Source organism: Vidua chalybeata, chromosome Z (genome assembly GCF_026979565.1).
Source record: "Vidua chalybeata isolate OUT-0048 chromosome Z, bVidCha1 merged haplotype, whole genome shotgun sequence".
Classification (NCBI taxonomy): Eukaryota; Metazoa; Chordata; class Aves; order Passeriformes; family Viduidae; genus Vidua; species Vidua chalybeata.
The window spans coordinates 58,803,456-58,823,350 of NC_071570.1; the positions used below are offsets into that span (position 1 = coordinate 58,803,456).

Here is a 19,895-nt window from a genome sequence, read left to right on the forward strand (position 1 = left end):
TCAAAAGGGGGAATGGACCCTGAATTTCTCTAGAATCTGGGTCCCTCACCAGCACCGGTGGCCACTCTTCTGGCTGGAGCTCTTGGTACTGCTTGAAATGTCTCAGGATTGGTGGTTCTGGCCTGTCAAAAGAACAGTTTAGAAAATTGATGGTAAATGACACCTTGCAGAGCCTCTTGTGCGGTGACAGCACTCGCACATCTCCCGCTGCTGTCGGATGACCTGTTTTAACATCTGGTGGGTTTGTTCTATTACTGACTGTCCGGTGGGGAAGTGAGGAATCCCAGTCTTATGTTGGACCCCCCCATTCCTGCAGGGAGTTACTGAACACCTTGGAAGTTTAAGCTGGACAGTTATCAGTTTTAATAGTGGCTGGGACCCCCAAGGTTGCTAATGCATGTATGAAATGTTTTCTCATGTCTGCAGCCCTTTCGCTGATGGGGGCTGAGGTGAAAACTGCCCCCAAGAAGGTGTCCACTGACACATGGACATTTTTGAGTTTCCCAAATTCATGGACTTTGGTGACATCCATTTGGCATACCTCACAACTGTGGAGTCCTCTGGGATTTACACCGGATCCCAGTGTTGGTAAGATGGTCTCCTGACAGTTGGGGCATGTGGCCACTATTTCCCTGGCTTGGTCACGGTGGAATTGGTGGACCAGACCTGGGGCATTTTGATGGAATTGCTGATGGCTGAGCTTGGCCTGCTGGAAGACGTTAGGCTGGCTAGCTAGTTGTAATGAGGCAGCCAAGGCATCTGCTCTGCAATTCCCCTTGGCAATAAAGCCTGGGAGATCAGTGTGTAATCTCACGTGCACCACGTAAAATGGTTGCTCTCAGTGGGAAATCAGGTGTATTAGCTTTGCGAGCAAGCTAAAGATGACCGGGTTTGAGACCTCCTTTAAGACAGCATGTTCTGCCCTCAATACTACTCCTGCAATATAAGCTGAATCGGTTACCAAATTAAAAGCTTTGCCAAATCTCTCAAATGCTCTGACGACTGCGTCCAACTCAGCTACTTGTGGAGAACCCTCTACTGTCTTAACATCTGTTTCCCACAGCTGAATCTCAGGATCCCTCCAAGTAACCACTGACTTGTGGGATTTTCCTGACACGTCTGTGAATACTGTCAGAGCTTTGAGTGGTCTTGTACTTTGTATCTCTTTTGGTAATAATTTGAACTCTGTATTGAATGAATGGTGACCTGGGTGCCCAATCTGAATTTGACCTGAGTAGCTATCAAGAGCGAACTGCAAATTTTCATTTTGTCTCAAAAGGTGCTCAAAGGTCTGCTTGGTCATCTTCCCTGTTAATGTCCTGATGGGAAGGTGGACACGTGAAATCACACCCTGCTAACACTCGCAGGCGAGCCCTGGCCCGCATGATAAGCTGGGCCATCAGCTCCCGTGGCCTGGTAATGCTTTTGGACTGCCTGTGGCCAAGGAACACCCACTTTATTATTAAGAGGGGATCCCGTTGGCCCTTGTCCCACTGAAATATCATCCCATAGAGGTGTGGCAACTCACCCAGTACTATGAAGCGGAAAGGCAGACCTGGTTGACAATGGTGGACCTCCCTGCTCGTGATGGTTGTCTGGACCTTCTCGAGTGCTGTTCTGGCCTCCTGGGTCAGGGTCCTCAGGGAATCTAAACCGTCATCCCCCTCTCTTTCCGTTAACAGGTCGAAGAGGGGGAAGAGATCCCTCATGGTGAGCCCCAGCCAGGGCCTGATCCAGTTTAAGGACCCACACAGGCGCTGGAGGTCATTCAGCATCCTTGGATTGTTACCTATCTTTATCTGCTGGGGCCTAACGGTTTTGTTGTTTATTTCTAGGCCCAGATACTTCCAGGGTGGCACACACTGCACCTTTTCTTTTTGCAGCTCAAATCCTGCCACCGACAAAAGCCGCTATAGTGTCCTCTAAGGCTTTTTGCAGGATGTCGTTGTCAGGGGCACAGACTAACACATCATCCATGTAATGATAGAAAATATAGGATGTCCACTTGGCACACATCGGGGACAGAACTCTTGCGACATACCACTGGCAGATGAGAGCATTTGAGGCCCTGTGGCAATACTTTCCAGTGGTAGCGTCGCACTGGGGCTTCTCTGTTGATGGAGGGCACAGAGAAAGCAAAGCGCGGAGCATTGGCTGAGTGAAGGGGAATTTGGAAGAAACAGTCCTTTATATCAATAACAGCCAAATTATAATTTTGGGGCAGCATAAAAGGGGATGGCATACCTAGTTGGAGGGACCCCATGTCCTCGATAACATCATTAATTTTTCTCAGGTCGTGGAGGAGGCGCCACCTATCCTTCCCCAGTTTTTAAATAACAAAAACTGGAGAATTCCAGGGGCTGTTTGTTTCTACAATATGACCTTTAGTTAGTTCCTCCTCTACAAGCTTCGTGAGTGCCTTTAATTTCTGTTTACTCAGCGGCCACTGCTCCACCCAGACTGGCCGATCCGTGAGCCAATTCAGTTTCTGGGTAGGGTGCTCTTCAGTGGCCGCACCTAAAAACTCTGGGGGGCCGGAAATTCCAATTTGGCTCCCCACTGGGACATGGCGTCTCTCCCCCACAAGGTAAATTTGCTGTCAATCACGAATGGACGTCCTGAGGCCAATAGCCCGTTCAGTCCCTTAATTTGCACTATGCTTTTAGATTGTTTTGCGAATTGAGGCCCGCCTACTCCTAAGACTGGTGTTGCCACGCTTTGCAACCCCCATTGTGATGGCCATTTGTGTGGTGGAATGACTGTCACATCTGCTCCTGTGTCCATCATCCCCTGAAGATGTATTGAATGCCCCTCGCACTTAAGGCCACACCATACGAGGGGCTTTTCCTCTCCCAACTTCTCACGTAAAAAACTGAGAGTTCCAGATCGTTACACAGGGCACGAGGGATGGGAATTGCCTGTGCAATGATCTGGCCCTTCGGTAGGAAGGGGGGGGTGGACACAGCGTGCCGTGAGATAGAAGACCCTCGGGTTAAGTGTGGAGATCACAGGAGGAATCCCTATCTCCAGTGGAGCGTGTTTTGTGTCCCCGACAACAAGGTACCTACAGTTCAGGAGGTCTTCTCTCTGTCGGATTTCGCAGCAGCAGATGTGCAATAGAAGCTCTGCATCCGCTATAAAGAAATGCCAGTCCTGAGAATAGAAATGGACAGGGTTAGTGAGTCGAAGCCGACAAGGTTCCCTTTTGTCAGTTGTTGAGAGGCAGTCGCTTACTGATGGCACTATATGATGGATCACGGCTCCTCAGGTGGCACCGCGACCTACCTCATTTTTATCTGCACGTGAGGCAGGTCCATTGCTCCCCCTTTAGTTTTTTTGAAATGTGGGGTTCCCCTCCCCCCCACCCTCCCGCATCCCCTGGTGGTGCACTCCCTAAAAGTGGACATTGGGCTAGAAAATGTCCCTCCTGATGGCAGTGGAAGCACCGGTGCTTAGAGGGAAACTGCCTTGGAGCTCAGTTCTTTGAAGGCACGGCAGCTGGGGCGACCACTTTGTCTCGAGGCTTCTTCAGTATCTCCTCTGTCGTGAGCTGTGCTTTCAGTGTGCGTTCCTCTATTATTTGATCAAGGGTTGGTGGTGGTGAGACCGGCAATGCTAGGATGATTCTTTTGCACGCTTCATTGGCGTTCATGGAGGCAATTTCCAGGACAAGCTTGTCCTGGAGTTCCGGTCCCCCCACATGCCTCTCTACAGCTGCTCTCACTCTGTCTACAAAATCTACAAAAGACTCAGCAACAGATTGTTTAATCACTGTATATGATAGCATTGGCTCCTTGGTGGGCATGGCCAGGAACGTGCGCTCTGCTGCACCCCTGGACATGTCCAGCACCACGTTTGGAATCCCCCTAGCCTGCAGCCGGGCTTCACTCCAATCTCCCTCACTAATAAGGTGGTCTAAAGGATTGGTTCTTCTACAAAGTCAAAGTTATATGGGCCCTCCAAGATCTCTGGGAGGAGATCCCCTGCCAATCTCTTCCACTTTCTTTCCCATAATTTGTATTCTGATGGAAGGAGCAAGCAACTAAACAGGCGCTTAAGGTCCACAGGGACTAATGTTTTTGATGTAAGAGTTGCTTGTAAAATGCTCCTGAAAAAGGGACTTTTTGGGCCGAAATCTCTCTGTGTTTTGCAGATCTCTTTTATAGACTTGTAGGAAAGGGGTTCCCACTTAGGGTTTTCCCCTCCCACGCTGTAGGAGACCAGAGCTAAAAACGGCTGATCTACTATACAAGCCCGTTCCTGCTCCCCCCGCACCCCCCCCCCCCCCCCCCTCCTCGGACCTGTGGGAACCTGGAGGTGGGGCATGGGAAACAGGAAGGGGGCTGGCAGAGACCTCAGTGGCCTGAGGGGGCAGGGCCAATGGTGGGGCCATGGGAAAATGCAGAGGACCAGAGGGAACGCCCACAAGAGGAGGAGCAGAGGGAGGGGGAGAAACACGATCTCCAGGAGGGGTGGCACCCACGTCAGCAGGGAAGGAGGAGGGGTTTGGGGAAAAGGTGGGAAAGGGAACAAAGGGATTATGGGAAGGAGAAATGCCCACGGGTGCCTGGCTTCCATTTTGTTGAGACAAAGCTGCCACCATTTTGCGCTGGCACAGCAGCAGTGCCTCTCCGGGAGAACAAAGGAAAGGGTTGAGGGGAACAGAACTGCATTGGGCTGCGCCGAAACCGGGATTTATAACTGGGAAAGAGAGATGGAGATGAGGGTTAGGGGTAGGGTCCTGACCGCATGGCCAGCGCCATCAGGGCGAGGGTACCGGGGGGACTTGGGGGAGCCAGGAGCGTGGTCCGCATTCTGGGAGCTGCCCTGCACCTGTGGCTGGTGGATTAGTCCCCCCTGCACACCTGGTCTAGGGGAAGAAAGGGAAGGAGAGGAGGGTAGGGAAACAGGTTTAGGGAAAACTGGGGATTTGCCCGATGGCCACACTTCAGCCCTTCCCTGGTCCATGTCTCGCGTGCCTTCCGTTTTAACTACTTCCCCAATTAATACAAACAGCTTAATAAAATTATCCTTGACAGAGGGATCCCCATGTTTTATTCCCTCCGTTAATCTCGCGCCAACCCCTTTCCAAAACTCCTTGTTTCTAACCTCGTCTGCCGAGATTCCCGGGAAGATAAAAAACAACCATTGGACGAAATTCTTAACCGAATCTTTAGGAACACCTTCACCTTCCTCCCGCAACTGCCAGTTAGGATTTCTTTAACTTGGATATAAAGTTCTCTCTGGTGAGTGGCCAGTGTGTCTCCCATGCTGTTCACTCACGCAATCCCACCCACTCACTGCAGGAAAAGAACAAATAAAAAGAAAAATGGGCCAAAGCTGCCAGTGGCAGGCCACTCACGCTGTGCACGGCATGTCCCCTACCCTCGGGAGCGTGGCCAGCCCACACCCAGTGAGGGAAGCCCCAGCCGGGTCTGTCCCAGCCGCTGGAGACTTACCCAACTGGTGTGCTTCGGAAATGAAACTGCAGCGAGGGTCCTCATTCTTGAAGGTGACTTCCTGTAGTCATCCATGACTGGTGAGAAGTTATGCCTTCCTCCCTCGTGGGCACTGCAGGACAAAAATCTGCGTGCTCCCTTGAGGGCGGTGGTACTGTCACTGACTGTAATCCATACAGCCAATGCCCTAAATTTCAGTCCAGCATGGGGCACTTCCACGCAGAGACGGCAGCGTCCGCTACAGCTCAGCGGCGTCTCTCTGCGACTCGGGAATGCCCTGCAGTGGGCGCCACCTGTGGTGACCTCAAGCAGACAAAATGAATCGGCTAGCACTGTCCGTGTGAGCCCAGGTGGCCACCACATGTGTGGGCACTCCAGGGAAATGGCGTCTGCCACCTTGGTAGTGCTGAGTGCTGCGGCATGGGTTATGTAGCTTTGGTAGCTTCACACACTGAGAGGAGATGAAGAGATGAGAGAAGGACACTTGTTTGCGAGCCCAAAGAGTCTTTATTCCCCCAGGCGGGGCAGGAACAAAGAGCTCTTGGGGTGGATGCAGTGACAAAATGCCAACGAAACAAAGGATAGCAGCAGGTTAAATAGGGGGTAGGCGGACAGGGGTGAAAACCTGGCTCGCCCAATGGGGACAAACGATAGAGGAATGACATCGACTGTAACAACCAATGGTAGCATAACAGAGGTGGGCATAAAGTCTTGGGACAAATAGAAGGCTAAGGTGGAGTGAGTGATACAGAACTTTCTTGAAGAATCTGGGAGTGGTTACAGGATTGACACCCAACAGGGAGTGAACAAACCTTGACTGATGGGACCAAGTAAGGAGAAAACAGGGAGAGGTGAGAAGATTGACAGGTAACTGTGGAGCCAAGTGGCAGGAACTCTCAGGATAAACAACTTGGAACAAACCACTGTGAGGGAAAAATGGGGGAGTACAAGGAACAAACCTAACTAACATTAATAGGACAACTGTCTAAATAAAACCAAACTACAACATGACATCTCTTGTTTAGGTATTTCTTTATTACTTCTGGAAGGGTTTAGTAGCTAATGTAGCATAATCAACTGCATCAGTAGTGATGACATCTGAGCATGACTGTTAGAACTGGTTGACAGCCTTGGAGGTGGTAGGTTTTTAGCATCAGACATTTACATGGAAAATCTTTTCCAGCATGGATTTGTGAAGAACAATTTTTGTTTTCCTACAAGTCAGGATATGTAAAACAGTTGTGAAGAAGCTTGCCTCGCTGCTTCTGAGCCTGAAGATGTGTAGGAGGGGAAGAAAAACCTTGCTCTGCAGCATGGTTTATTGGCCTCTTGCAATTCTCAAGAACATTCTCTGTGTGCTTCCAGTCTTGTGAAAGTCTTCCTTCCCATGGAAACAAGTCTCAAAATGTTTCTGTTGAGGATGCATTCCTCAAATATCACAAAATATTGGGAGATTTATTGGACTTTACAGAAGTCAGCATGTGTTCAGCAAACCATACTTCAGGCACCCTTTAGGTAAATATGTATTTGTCAGGGGGTTCAGTTTATGAAGTTTTCCTTAGACAAACAGAAGAAAATGGGTGAAGTTCTGAAACATATTAAATGGAAAAGTACATCAAGGTATGTTTACAGATTGGAAGGTAGCATAACAAAGACAAATATTGCCAAAGTTTAAGCATATCTACTTAAGGCAGAGGGTGAAAACCTGGTGTAGTTACAGGTTGTCTGCTTGTAATATTTAGAATCACAGAATCACAGAATAATGAGGTTGGAAGAGACCTCCAAGATCATCAAGTCCAACCTAAGCCCTAACACCTCAACTAGACTATAGCACCAAGTGCCATGCCCAGTCTTTTTTTAAACACATCCAGAGATGATGATTCTACCACATCCCTGGGAAGACAATTCCAGTACTTTATTATTCTTTCAGTGAAAAATTTCTTCCTAATATCCAATCTGTACCTTCCCTGAAGTAGCTTGAGACTGTGTCCTCTTGTTCTGTCAGTTGCTGCCCGGTGGAAGAGACCGACCGCCACCTGTCTACAGCCTCCCTTCAGGAAGTTGTAGAGAGCAATAAGGTCCTGTTCTCCAGGCTAAACAACCCCAGCTCCTTCAAACGTTCCTCATAGGGCTTTTGATCCAAGCCCCTCACCAGTCTTGTTGCCCTTCTCTGGACGCGCTCAAGCATCTCAATATCCTTCCTAAACTGAGGGGCCCAGACCTGGACACAGCACTCAAGATGTGGTCTTACCAGCACCGAGTACAGGGGCAGAATGACCTCCCTACTCCTGCTGGTCACACAGTTCCTAATGCGGGCCAGGATGCCATTGGCCTTCTTGGCCACTAGGGCACATTGCTGGCTCATATCCAACCAGCTGTCGACCAGCACCCCCAGGTCCCTTTCTGCCTGAACACTGTCCAGCCACATTGTCCCCAGCCTGTAACGCTGTAGGGGATTTTTGTGGCCAAAATGTAGAACTCGGCACTTAGACTCACTAAACTTCATGCTGTTGGACTCTGCCCATCCATCCAACCAAACCAAGTCTCTCTGCAGAGCCCTCCTTCCTTCCAATAGATCAACACAAGTTCCCAGAACTTGATTCTGGCTTTTCCTTGCAATCTCATGTCCAGCTCTTCAACCTTAATACTTTTTAAAGTCTTACCATGCTTTATTTTATTTCTTCTTTTCCAAGGCAACAGAAGGAAACAAAGTATTACTGTGTGGCACTGTGTAAACACTCAGGTTGGTTATCTGTGAAGATGTGTCTGCCTAGCACGTAGTGAAATAGCTGGCAAAACCCACTTATTTCAATGTAGGGCAGCTCTGGAGGTGCACCAGAGCATGTTTTGGCTGGTAGAAAGGAGTGGTGGGAACCAGCAAGTAAGGGATTACACTTCTGGCTCTGCAGGGAGACAGTGCTTAGACACATGACACACTCTTGTCCTGTCTTCTGTGACCTGTCCTTGTGTCTCTTGCATCCTCACTAAGCCATCTTTATTTTATCTAACCTGTCTCACAGGCAATGAACCACCCATCTGCCCCTCACCCCAGTCCTCATCTTACTCTCAGCTCTGGACAATCCAATTTTTTTTTTCCTGTAATATTATTCATGTTCCATTCTGTTTGCCCTGCCTGTCCCATTTCTTACAAATTCTAGTTTCTCAAAAACTAATGACTTGACAGAAAAGATAGCACTGGCATAAAGATCAGACTCTTGACACTTTTCTGTTCCTATTCCAAAACCTAGGAGTGCTCAAGATTTTCACAGTTTTTTTTTTTTTTTTTTTTTTTTTTTTTTTTTTTTTTTTTTTTTTTTTTTTTTTTTTTTTTGTTTAATAATAGGGGCAAAATAAACTCTTTTTCCTAGCCTTGGTTCTTGGAAATGATGGAACTGTTTTGGATTAAATCTTCCAAAACAAGGCTGTAGCAAGGACCTAGCATGGAAAATCTGAGCTGAGATCATTGTGTCTTGGCAATGTTATAGACAAGTGAAAAGAGGTCTTTCAGTGGAAAGAGGTGGTCTCAAAACAAGATGGGCTGCCACCATTCCTCTAATACAGATGTAGTGACTGATGGGCCTATATTATTGTTTTCTGAGATGTATCATATGTCGACATGGATGGTAAGAAGTTGTAGGCATGCATAGTAGTTTGGCTGAACATCTTCTTGGTTACCAGGAGCCACTTTTGGATTGGGTCAGCCCATGTGGAAACAGTAAACAGTCTCCTGGCAGTTCCTTCACAGCTGGTCAAGTCAGCAACAATGTGTCCTGAAGGTCAAAATTATTTTTTCAGCCAGAAAACAATTGCTGTAAAACAACCAATTACTCACATCCTTCATCTTTTTTTCTACTATGAATACTACTCCCAAAGCTTAGAAAATCACATAAAATCCATCTAATACATTTTAGTTTTGATAGCATATTTGTTTGCATCAGAACAATAAAAAGATGCAGATTTTCATTGCTTGGTTTCTTTAATGGTTTTTGCAAGTTCTTTTTGAATTAGCTAACTGCAGTCTGGCACAAGTTGATGGATTGAGTTCTGTGAGCAGGAAATGTGAAGCTGGCCAGCTGGCTTTAGTATGACATTTTGAAAATAAAACATTTTAAAGGCTAGGCAGGTATGATCCAGCTAAGCAAGTCATGTCTATACCTACATACATATATGTGTGTTTGTGTGCATATATATTTATATTTATATATGTGTGTATGTGTGCACATACTGTAAATACAGATGCTGTTAATGTTAAGTGAGAAGGCAGGGAATTTAAAATCCTGATTTCCTACTTTGTACTTGCAGCACTGTCTCTCCTAGTTGGTGTGAGTACCTATGATCGTATATATATACAGTGTATATTGATTTATACTGTACCCAGGGAATCAGTGTGAAAAGAAAGAAATGCAAAAAAAATTCTAATGTTTTTTGACATCACTTAAATCCTTCATGGTTTATTGTATAAGCCTCTGGAAGGGCAGCATGAAAACATAAATCTGAATCATATAGATTATTTTCAGTTGATTGAATGTACTGAAATTGATTTTCCATGCCGATACATGTCAGGAAAATGTAGGAGCTAACTGGAAGAAAATTTCACATATCATTTGCATCCTTGAGAAGCTCACATGAACTGTGAAGCAAGAATCTACATTTTAATTGTGTGTGTGTGTGTGTATGTGTGTGTGTGCATGTGTATGTGGGTAAACACCAGCATGGAATAATTAATGAAGGTTTGAGTTCATTTGGGTCTGCTTTTATCAATTCTGCTCATTCTTGCTACATCTGGGTTACCATTGTGAAGCTCAGGTTTTTGAAAAAAAAAAATCTTGTGTTCTTTATCAATCATGCACACTTTTACAATATTACCTAATAAAATATTGCAATATTTTGCAATATTACCTGCTTGAACCTCCCAGAGTTCAAAATCAAATCCTCAGAAAGGTAATTGGCATAACAGTCTATCCTACTTTCATCAGAGTAGCTGTGGCTGCATTTTTGGGTTTTCATTTCTTAAGTATATTTTCATTCCTCTTTGATGTTTTTTCCTCCCTCTCTTTACTTGAGTTCATCTGTTTGCTTTCTCTCATCCTCCATAACTAATTTTAGTTGCCATTGGGAGAAAGAAAAATCAAGTGACTCAATGTTGTACTTGAATATTTACATGTTTTAAAAAAAAGGAAAGAGAAGACTTTCTCAGAACAACACTGAGAAACTTTGCTGCAAGATGCTGTGAAGGCTAATAGTATACATACATTTTTTAAAAGATTTAAAAAATCCATGGAAAATAGACCTCACAGTGACTGTAACCACAGTGGTCCAGTTGTGACCTCCAGTTCAGCAAGTTCTTCAGCTTTTTTGGGGTTGGACATGATACAAAAGCTTTTGTGCTGGTTTGTTTCTTTGTTCTGTGTTTCCCTAAATATCTGTCATCACCCTGCTGCCTTCCTAGTACTTGATCTGAGTGTCTTTGGACTTTTCTTCTCACATCATCACTGTGGTGATGCTCAATGTTAAATGATTCTAGCATTTGTTTCTCTTTGCTGGCAAGAAATCTGTGTTTCCTGCTAGTCCACCAAAGTCATAGGTAAATGACTAAACTAATCTTGGATAAACAATGAAAACCTAGATCCCTGTGATCAAGTCACTTGTATGAAAAACAAAGTTCTCCAGTCAGGTGCCAACTGAAGGAGGGCATCTTCATCCTCCTCCTCGTCCTCATCTTCCTTGTCCTCATCTTCCTTGTCCTCCTCGTCTTCATCCTCCTCCTCCTCATGCTCATCCTCCTCCTCCTCCTTGTCCCCCTCCTCCTTGTCCTCCCCCCTCCTCGTCCTCCTATGCAGTTTAATTAAGCTAGCTATGAGTAACACTTAAAACATCTGCATTGAAAAGCCCTGAGACAGTCAGAATGTTTTTCCCATCCCCTGTGTGGTCAGTCCCTGGCTTACATGCTTATATGTAAGCTCTTTATTAGCATAACTGACTGAAAAGTCAGGCTCCATGTCTTGTGTGAAAACATCTTGACTGCTTCTTCCTGTCAGTTCACACTTTGTTTCTAGTGTTCAAATTATTCTTTGATTTTGTAATACTGAGTTTTGTGTCACTGTGAGGAAGTTACAACAGTCGCTTCTCAGAAAAAACAACACCTCAGACTCCACTACAACTGTCCTTCTTCTTTAGGAAATTGAACTTTAAATGTGTCTAAGTGAAAGACCGAGTTTTGTGTCTACACAGATTTACAGTGCGTCATTTAAACCTAGGATTATTCGTTAGGATGGAAAAGATAAATTATCTTGTTGCAGAGGCATAGCTTGCTTTTAAATCACCAGATTGCACCGTTTTCATGTTTTTCTTCTGTTTGGCTGATCTGGCTCTCTAATTGAGCAAGATGTATATGTTCTGGGATAAACAAGGAGGAAAGAAAACACATAGAATATATAGGGATCTCCTTTTCTCCTGTTCTCTGTCCAGCTCCCTCCAAACCTCCTACAGCAAGCTTCCCCATTATCCCTCCTTACACTGAAGGCAACTTACTGTATGTCCTCCTATTTCTTCTCCTCTAAAAGCAGATTAACTTTACATGCATGTGAGTTTTAACCCCTTGTAGAGTCACTGAGTGCTAAGGATGAGAAATCCCTTCTACCTCACCCAGTATCTGCAGCACAACCCAATACAGTGTCTTAGCAGAAGCTTGCTTGACTGGCCATTTTCACCTGGCATTGCTCATACCTCATATCATCCAGGACAAGTGCTAAGAAAGGATTATTGATACTTTAAGACTGAAGGCCAGGACCATTGATTAGGCACTGCAAGATAAACAAACCAGCTTCTAAGCTGGGGCAATGATTTGGAAGGAAACAGATGGCCTAGCTGTGTCCTGTTATTGGAACAAAAAGAGACATGAGAGATATGTTTTATTTTTCAGTAACACAGGCAACAACTGCCTTCACTGGATAATGTTTTTAATTTAGCATCCAAAATAGCATGTGAGTCCAGGAATCTCTGTTACCTAGCTTGCAACAATCAGTATGTTGTTCATCTGCCATGCTTTACGACAAAAAAAAAAAAGCTCAGCACAAAGAATCCCCTATTGTTTTCTCCAAGGCATGAGATAAAGTAATAAAATTATATTTTGGAAAAATTGACCTAGCAAATATTTTAATTTAAAACAAGAACAAATGCAAAGCAACTTGAGATTAGTTCTACTGAGACTGTAGGATGGATTCAGAGATCTGACTAAGTGTGAAAATAAGTAGTTGAGTAAATCCAAGTTGATACAATTTTGGTAGGTAACGTTCAAATACTCAAATATTTTGCTTTATGACAGAAAAGGATATTTAAAACAGAAGAAGAGTAAATAAATTTGACCTGTAGATAAAAAATGTTCTAGTCCATTGCCTAAAACTAAATCAAGAATGTAACAACAAAATAAATTGAGGAGACTGTAACAATTTCAGTACATTTGCTATAGGCATTTCAGCCATTTGCTGAAAACTCTGCAATCCCAAGCAGAAGCTCCCAAGTAGAAGACTTTGTAATTTCATCCCTGAAATTACAGAGTGTGCTCATGGCAGTGTGTCCCTCAACACCACAAAAATCATGTGGAAAACCAATGAAGCTTAAGCTACAGATGGAAAAACTGAACACATTTACAAGTGTCACTGTACAACCAAAGGATTGATCTGATTCAAAGATCACTGGTTCAATGGCCTTTGAGAGATCACAGTTATTGTTGTGATGCTTTTTAAATTGAGGGCTTTCTCCAGGAACCAATGAGTAGTTACATACCTTGTATAGAACAAATTAGTGCAATCTCTTAATTCTGCTCCCAGTGAGGTCAATACTAAAGCATCGCTTAAAACATGACTCCACAGTGTGGAAATGTTACTTCACAAATGAGGACTGACTTCATCCTTACATGTGTGGTTCTCTGAAGATTCATGGATTTAGGGCTATAATATGTCTTTAGATCATTACAAATGTTCACCAGAATGCATTTATTAAAATTTGGTTGAATGATATTCTCCCAATGTCAGTATCTTATTTTACGCTTATTTTATGTTTTTTTTCCAAGAGATGCTACTGTTTTTAAAGGATTGCCCTGTATGCTGACAATGAACTTATAAAGTATGAAAGAATTTTTTTCCTGTTAAACCTTGAGGCTAAGATACAGTTCTACAGTGGGAAGAAAACAAAAACAAGTGTGGGGTTTAGGCAACCATATGCTGAGCAGTTTTGCATTCTGTGCAGGGCCACTCTTCAACTCCATATCATGGCAATTTACAAGACAGATAATCAATAATAACCAGGATTGGTAGCACTAAATGGAAGAGTTTCAAAAATTGCTCTACCCTGGGTAGCATAATACATACATGCTTCCAAGTTTTTGGTGTAATACTGCTTTATAAGCAAAACAAACTGGCAAAATACCATGTAGGTACCATATTGAAGGTGTTACCAAGCCTACTAGAAGAGAACATACTAAATAATGCTGTAACAACTCTTAAATGCCTTTTTGTAACCTTATGAAACTTGTCAGTTAGCATTTAACCTCAAATATGCAACCGAAGCGTTGTCCAGAAGATTAAACAGTCAGAAGTGACAGTAATCCATCTGCAATCACTAGAATAGACCTCAATACATAGGAATTGTTTTTTGAAAAGCTCTTCCTAAATTATGGTCATAACCCCAGTGGTCAGCCAGATGGTTTGGAGTAGTTAGGCCAAGAAAACCACCAGCAGTGTTTTCACAAAATAAGTCCTAATGTGTCTTCTGCAATTCAAAGAGATCTGTGTCAACTTTGGCAGAAGGGCAACTGACAGTCTTACAGTTTCTTTACATTTTATTTTACTATCTCATGAGTGACTTGTATTTTCTGTGGCAGAATTAATGTTTACTCAGATTAATGATCTTGGATGTTTTTATTAATCTTCACTAACTCAGATGAGCACTGTGAATGATGCATAATATTTAAAGTCTCTTGCTCTATGATGTCATGGCACTGAGTCATTTATGAATAATCCCATTTTGTGTAGTACTTTCAGTTCATCTCTATTATTCTTTGCATTTCGCCACAGCCACTCTTGTCCATCACTCCACATTACTCTTTCAAATTTATTTTTCCATGGATGAAACCTCCTAGTTTTCAGAATAAGATAGCTGAAGATATTTGAGCTGGTCATGTTTGGTGTTGGGCAAGAAAACACAACGACCTTAGTGAGTCATGTTTTCTCACAGACAAAAAAATACTCTAGTAAAATGGGAATTACATACAGATATACATAATTTGCCTACAAAAGCAAGAAAATATTTTCTTTAGATTGAAAACATACATTTAGTCCCCACTGGAATAGACATTTCAGTCATTGGCAGAAAGTGCCAAGGCAAAGTGGATCCATTATTCCTGTTCTGTAGATTTCAAAATTATCTGTGCATTTGGAAAAAACACTTAACATTTCAGACTCTTAACAGTGCCAGGTTTTGTACCTGAAACTTCCTTCCTGTATTGCAGGTTGTCTTTGTTATCTGGTGTAAAAGCTTCTGGGACTGTGGACTTGTGGCACTGGATGATGTATCATTGAACCTGGGAAGCTGCCAGGCTGCTGGTAAGACCATGTTTATTTGTCATCCAACAGCTGCTATCCTTTTGAGTAAGAGTTCATCATACACCTACATTTTCCAAGCCTATCCTACAGCTGTCTTCATCCTGTTGTGGTTTCTTGTCTTTTCTTTTTTTCTAATAAGTATTGCATAAATTCTATTTTTGCAAAGTAGCAAACATCCAGCAAGGACCAGTTTTTGCTCACAGGGGTACCAGCTAACTCCTAATAAATTTCAGTGACTCCAGATCAGTGGCATATAGGTGAATGGTCCTTTGAGGGCTTTAAAATAAACCCACAGTTCAACTGAGTGAAAAGTAGTTTTCAAATGGTCTTTAAGAAGCCAGGAATAGACCCCAAAGCAGTATTTTTCAAAACACAGCATATTTTTTTTTTAGGCAAGAAGTACAGTTGTGCAAGGCCAAGACACAACCTAAAGAACTGAGCTGCAGTTTTTTGATGAAGACAGAGAAGAGCAGTCCAAGACTCCTTCTGTAGTGGGAAGAACTGAATGGTTTTCAGCAAAACTTTACCCTTTGACATGCACAGGCCAATCTCTCTGAACTCACCAAACTCCCTATTTGTGGCTTTGTGAGGTTTGACAATACAACAATTGTATCCTAATTTAAAAAAAAAACATTCTCATGAGGCAGGCACAATCTACAATTCCATTCTTCTTTGGAATAAAGCCATGTCTTTGCAATGTCCTAATAGCTTTTTAATGACCTCTTTTGATTGGATTTTATGCATTCAGAAAGAAATCACATGTACAAAATAGAGAGAAATCACATGTACAAAACAAGATGCCATTTTTCTGAACTATTTCCAACAGTTGTCTGTTTTGCCTTGCTGTAAATTTTAAGTAATTGGAAAAGGAACCAAAGGTGCAGAACTGCTATCTGGGTGTACAGTCATGCCATGGCTTGTCTTTGATGGCAGCAAAACAAAAGCCTGAAAAATGCCCCAGAGGTATCAAGGCTTCCTCCTCTTCAAAAGGTAGAGGCAGCTCAAAATGTCTACTTCTGAATGACAAATGAACATTATCTGACAGAAGCTTCCTGGCATACACCTGAACTGTATCACCTTTTGTATGATCTAATAGAATTGAATTCTAGTAATTGCAGCTCTGTGGTCTGTTGTAGGCTGCAGTAGAGTCTGGTGCCAAAGGAGCAGAGGAGAGCTGAATGTGGCATTGATTTCAGTTCACAGAAACTCCAGTCTTTGACAAGGCTCATTTATTATGCAAGTTATACATGCTGGAACTTGTATGTGTGCTTGGGGAGCCAGAACAGTGAAGAAAATTACACTGGTAATCCTATAACAGCCCATTTTAGAATCATAGAATTGCTAAGATTAGAAAAGACCTCTAAGACCATTGAATCCAATGATTAAAACCAAAAGACCTCATAAAATAATCTAGTCCAAAGCACTGTTGGGAAGACAAATAAGCTGTTTTAAAGAATCCTAGGACTAGTGAATCCTAGTCACTGAGCTAGACTAGGGCACAAATTTTCCCAAAGATGTGAAGAGAATTAAATTAAATTTTATATGACAGTTTGAAGGTAGCTTGTATAAGCTTGTGACTATTGTAAGCATTGCCAGGTAGCTGTAATTGATGTCAGCAGGTGAGAAAATGCAATACACATATTTGAAATTTTAAACTATATCCTCTCCTTACAGATTTGTTGCTGCCCACTCCTGGAGAATGCACTTTTGAAAAAGATGAGTGTGTGTTTACCCAGAAGAAGAGAGGTCGTGGGAGCTGGCACAGGAAGAGGGGTCCAACTCCCACTTCTTACACAGGACCGAAAGGAGACCACACTACTGGGGTAGGTGAGTTAAGTTACACATTGAATTTTCAGAACAGAGATTGACAGTTAATAAAAAATATTAATTAAATATTTTAAACGATAACCCAGAAGATAGAGAAAGCTTCTACTCTTCTCTTCAGAAAAGTTACTAATCAAATTAAGTAAGCACATTCTGCACGGAGTCATGAGTGGTTTTGAGATTATGACATTTAATGTGAATTATCTTCAGGCCATGTGGGTAATTTGGTTGTCCCAAAGTAGCCTTTTCCTTAGGAGACAAAAGAAGAAGATGACTGTCCAGATCCTGCAGAAAAAGCTCCTTCCAAACTCCCAGTTTATGTGAATAGTCCCTGCAACTGAGTTTAGACCTATTTTCAGTTAATGTGGATCATTAAGTAGTCTGAGAAGTGAGGCTGATAGCTTGACTTTAGGACTGTGAGCCTTTTAAGCCTGTCTGTGACTCAACAATCAAATATCAATCAGGAATAATTCAATAATTCAAATATCAATCAAGAATGATTATTCCTTAGTTAATTTCTTAACAGGAAGCTGTGCAAGTGTTTGGGATTCTTCTGCATGAACACCTTTGTGTTCAAACTCAAAAGAAAACATGAAGAATAAAAGAGATCCCACAAGCCCTTTATCTTGAAAATGTGCTCCACAAGCTCACTAGTGCAAGTTCAAGTATTTAGGTAGGTAGGACCCCCATCAGCAGAAGTGCACAGAAAACTGCATCACCACCAACCATAGCCTAAAGCATACCCTCAGATGTACTTGCAGCTGTCTCAGAATTCCAATGAATCGATCTCTATCAGAGTGCAATTCCTGGTGTAAGAGCAGCTGTAGTATATTCTTCCTTTGTATTCTTTTCTGTGGCTTTGTATTTCAACAGATATAACCAAGTTTTAAGGGTTCAGGCTGTGAATTGGTGGAAGGCAAATTCCTGCCCCTCATTCCATCACACAGGTATCACCAGCTGGAGCAAACTGAGGTGTGTCACAAGACTGAGGAGCATCCCCACATCCCATCCACTGCATAAAGCAACTGTTCTGTTTTGAGATGTACACTCTGCCAGGAGACAGTGAACTCAGATAATGCAGGAAATCTTCATGCAATCCCAGTGCACTCTTTTTGTGGTCTGTCCCTTTACCTGCCTGTCACCACAAGTCCTGGGGGTGAGACTGCCTTCAGAGGGAGAGGGAATTCCCAAGGATCAGTGAGACACACAGAATGCTGAGAGCAACAACAGCAGCCAGTGGATGCTTGAGAGTTCCTTGTGATACTCGGGAGTCCTATTTTCTGCGCAAACCCCTAGTGAAGACATCCCTTCTAAGCCAGGTTGTAGTTTGGTGGGGAGCAGCAGTCAAGAGAGGAAGTGAAAAGGAAGATATCTACACTTGTAGGTCAATAATTCATACAGCGTATTGGAGAATTCCCAAGCTGGTTTGTACCAAACTTAGTGCAATCCATTTCAAAGATTTTCTTGTTCACTATGCGTAGAAGTTCCTTCAGTTAAAAATCAAAACCTAGAGCTCATATGACAGCATAATAAAATAACTTGCCTTTTTCGCTAAAGACTGAATCATACTATAAACTTGTTAGAAAGACTAGATCATCTCTTGGCTTTATGAATTCAAACCCATCATTATTACAGTACACAATTATTACAGTATCTCAAATATTACAGTTTACAAATGCAGAAAGTCTATGAATCATTATCAAAATAGTTTCAATCGTGAGCTTTTTTAAAATATAATAAGCATGTTGAGCATAATGAACATTCCAACATAATGTATCCTACTTTGCTAATATTTACTTATATATCTCTTTAAGGATACTACATGTATATAGAGGCATCTAACATGGTCTATGGACAGAGAGCATACCTAGTTTCAAGACCACTAAGAGGAACATCTGGAAAACAATGCCTGACGTTTTTCTATCATATGTATGGAGCTGGGACTGGATTATTAAGTGTTTATCTAAAAAAGGAAGGGGATGATGAAGAGATACCTTTGTGGAGGAGGACAGGGGAACAAAGCATCTCATGGCTAAGGGGACTGATAGAATATGAAAGTGATACAAGCTACCAGGTAAGAAAAACAAACAAGAAGCAGTCAAATTGGAATATTGAAGTGAACTATGTACTAGAACCAAAGTTTTGTATTGTTTAAAAAAATAATAAACTGAAATGTTAAAAAGTAGGTGGTATTGAATGGATACCTGAAGAACATGAAATAATGTAATTTTTTACAAATGAAGTTAGGGAGGGATTTATTAAAGATGTGAATAGGTTGCAAGTAGGAAAATAGTTATGAATTCAAATTTTTTTAAACATACTTAAATGCTATTTCAAAGTATTTAAATTTAAACACCCTCATTTTTTGTCAGTAGTGGTAGGGCTTTTCCAGGATCATTTGTGCAATTTCTTTTCCTTCAGTTGTCTGTAGCCCTGTCCAGATTTGACACAGCCACTGATCTGTGATGAAATGGCAGCTTCTTGTAGGGTAGTCTTTCCAAGGGAGCACCAAGTCCTTCCAAGGGAGGAGAAGGGATGATGCAAAGCCAGAGGTCTGTCTAAGGAGAGGGGAAAACGAAAGAGAGGGGAGAGGGGAAGGGAGGGCAGGGGAGGTGGTAAAGGGTACCCCTTGAATATGTATTATTTTTTTCAGCCCTTCCACCATTTGGATTCATGAAAATTTGTGTCTTACTTTACAGATTATTTTTGAGGCAATCCGTGGTGTGTCAATAAGAAGTGACACTGCTATTGATGATATTCTGTTCCAGGCAGGACCTTGTTTGGGTAAGTTCCAAGATACTTTGTTAGACACACCTGAAATTCACAGTGCTTGTTTGTGGGTGGGTGATATTTCCCTTGAGTTTCCATTTGAATTTAATATCAGACTGCTGGGTGAGTGCAGAAGTTTTACTCTAATAGGATGTGAGATCATCCTCAGAATCTCAACTAATAAAGTGGCTGTAAACTTTTTAAAAACCACATGACAGTCCCATTTAAATTCAGCATGCTA

At 42.7% G+C, this 19,895-nt stretch overlaps 1 protein-coding gene across 2 annotated transcripts in view; it reads left to right on the forward strand.

Moving 5' to 3' along the window:
• The window catches only part of MAMDC2 (MAM domain containing 2), a 62,228-nt gene that overhangs the window by 41,313 nt on the left and 1,020 nt on the right, over positions 1-19,895 (forward strand). Inside the window, exons 10-13 of one of the 2 annotated variants that reach the window (XM_053969149.1) lie at positions 14,968-15,061; positions 16,736-16,888; positions 18,700-18,959; positions 19,585-19,669. In XM_053969149.1, coding sequence (XP_053825124.1) covers positions 14,968-15,061; positions 16,736-16,888; positions 18,700-18,959; positions 19,585-19,669 — 592 coding nt within the window. Of the gene's footprint in view, positions 1-14,967; positions 15,062-16,735; positions 16,889-18,699; positions 18,960-19,584; positions 19,670-19,895 lie in introns of those variants that run through there. The other variant, XM_053969150.1, reaches the window with a different exon arrangement.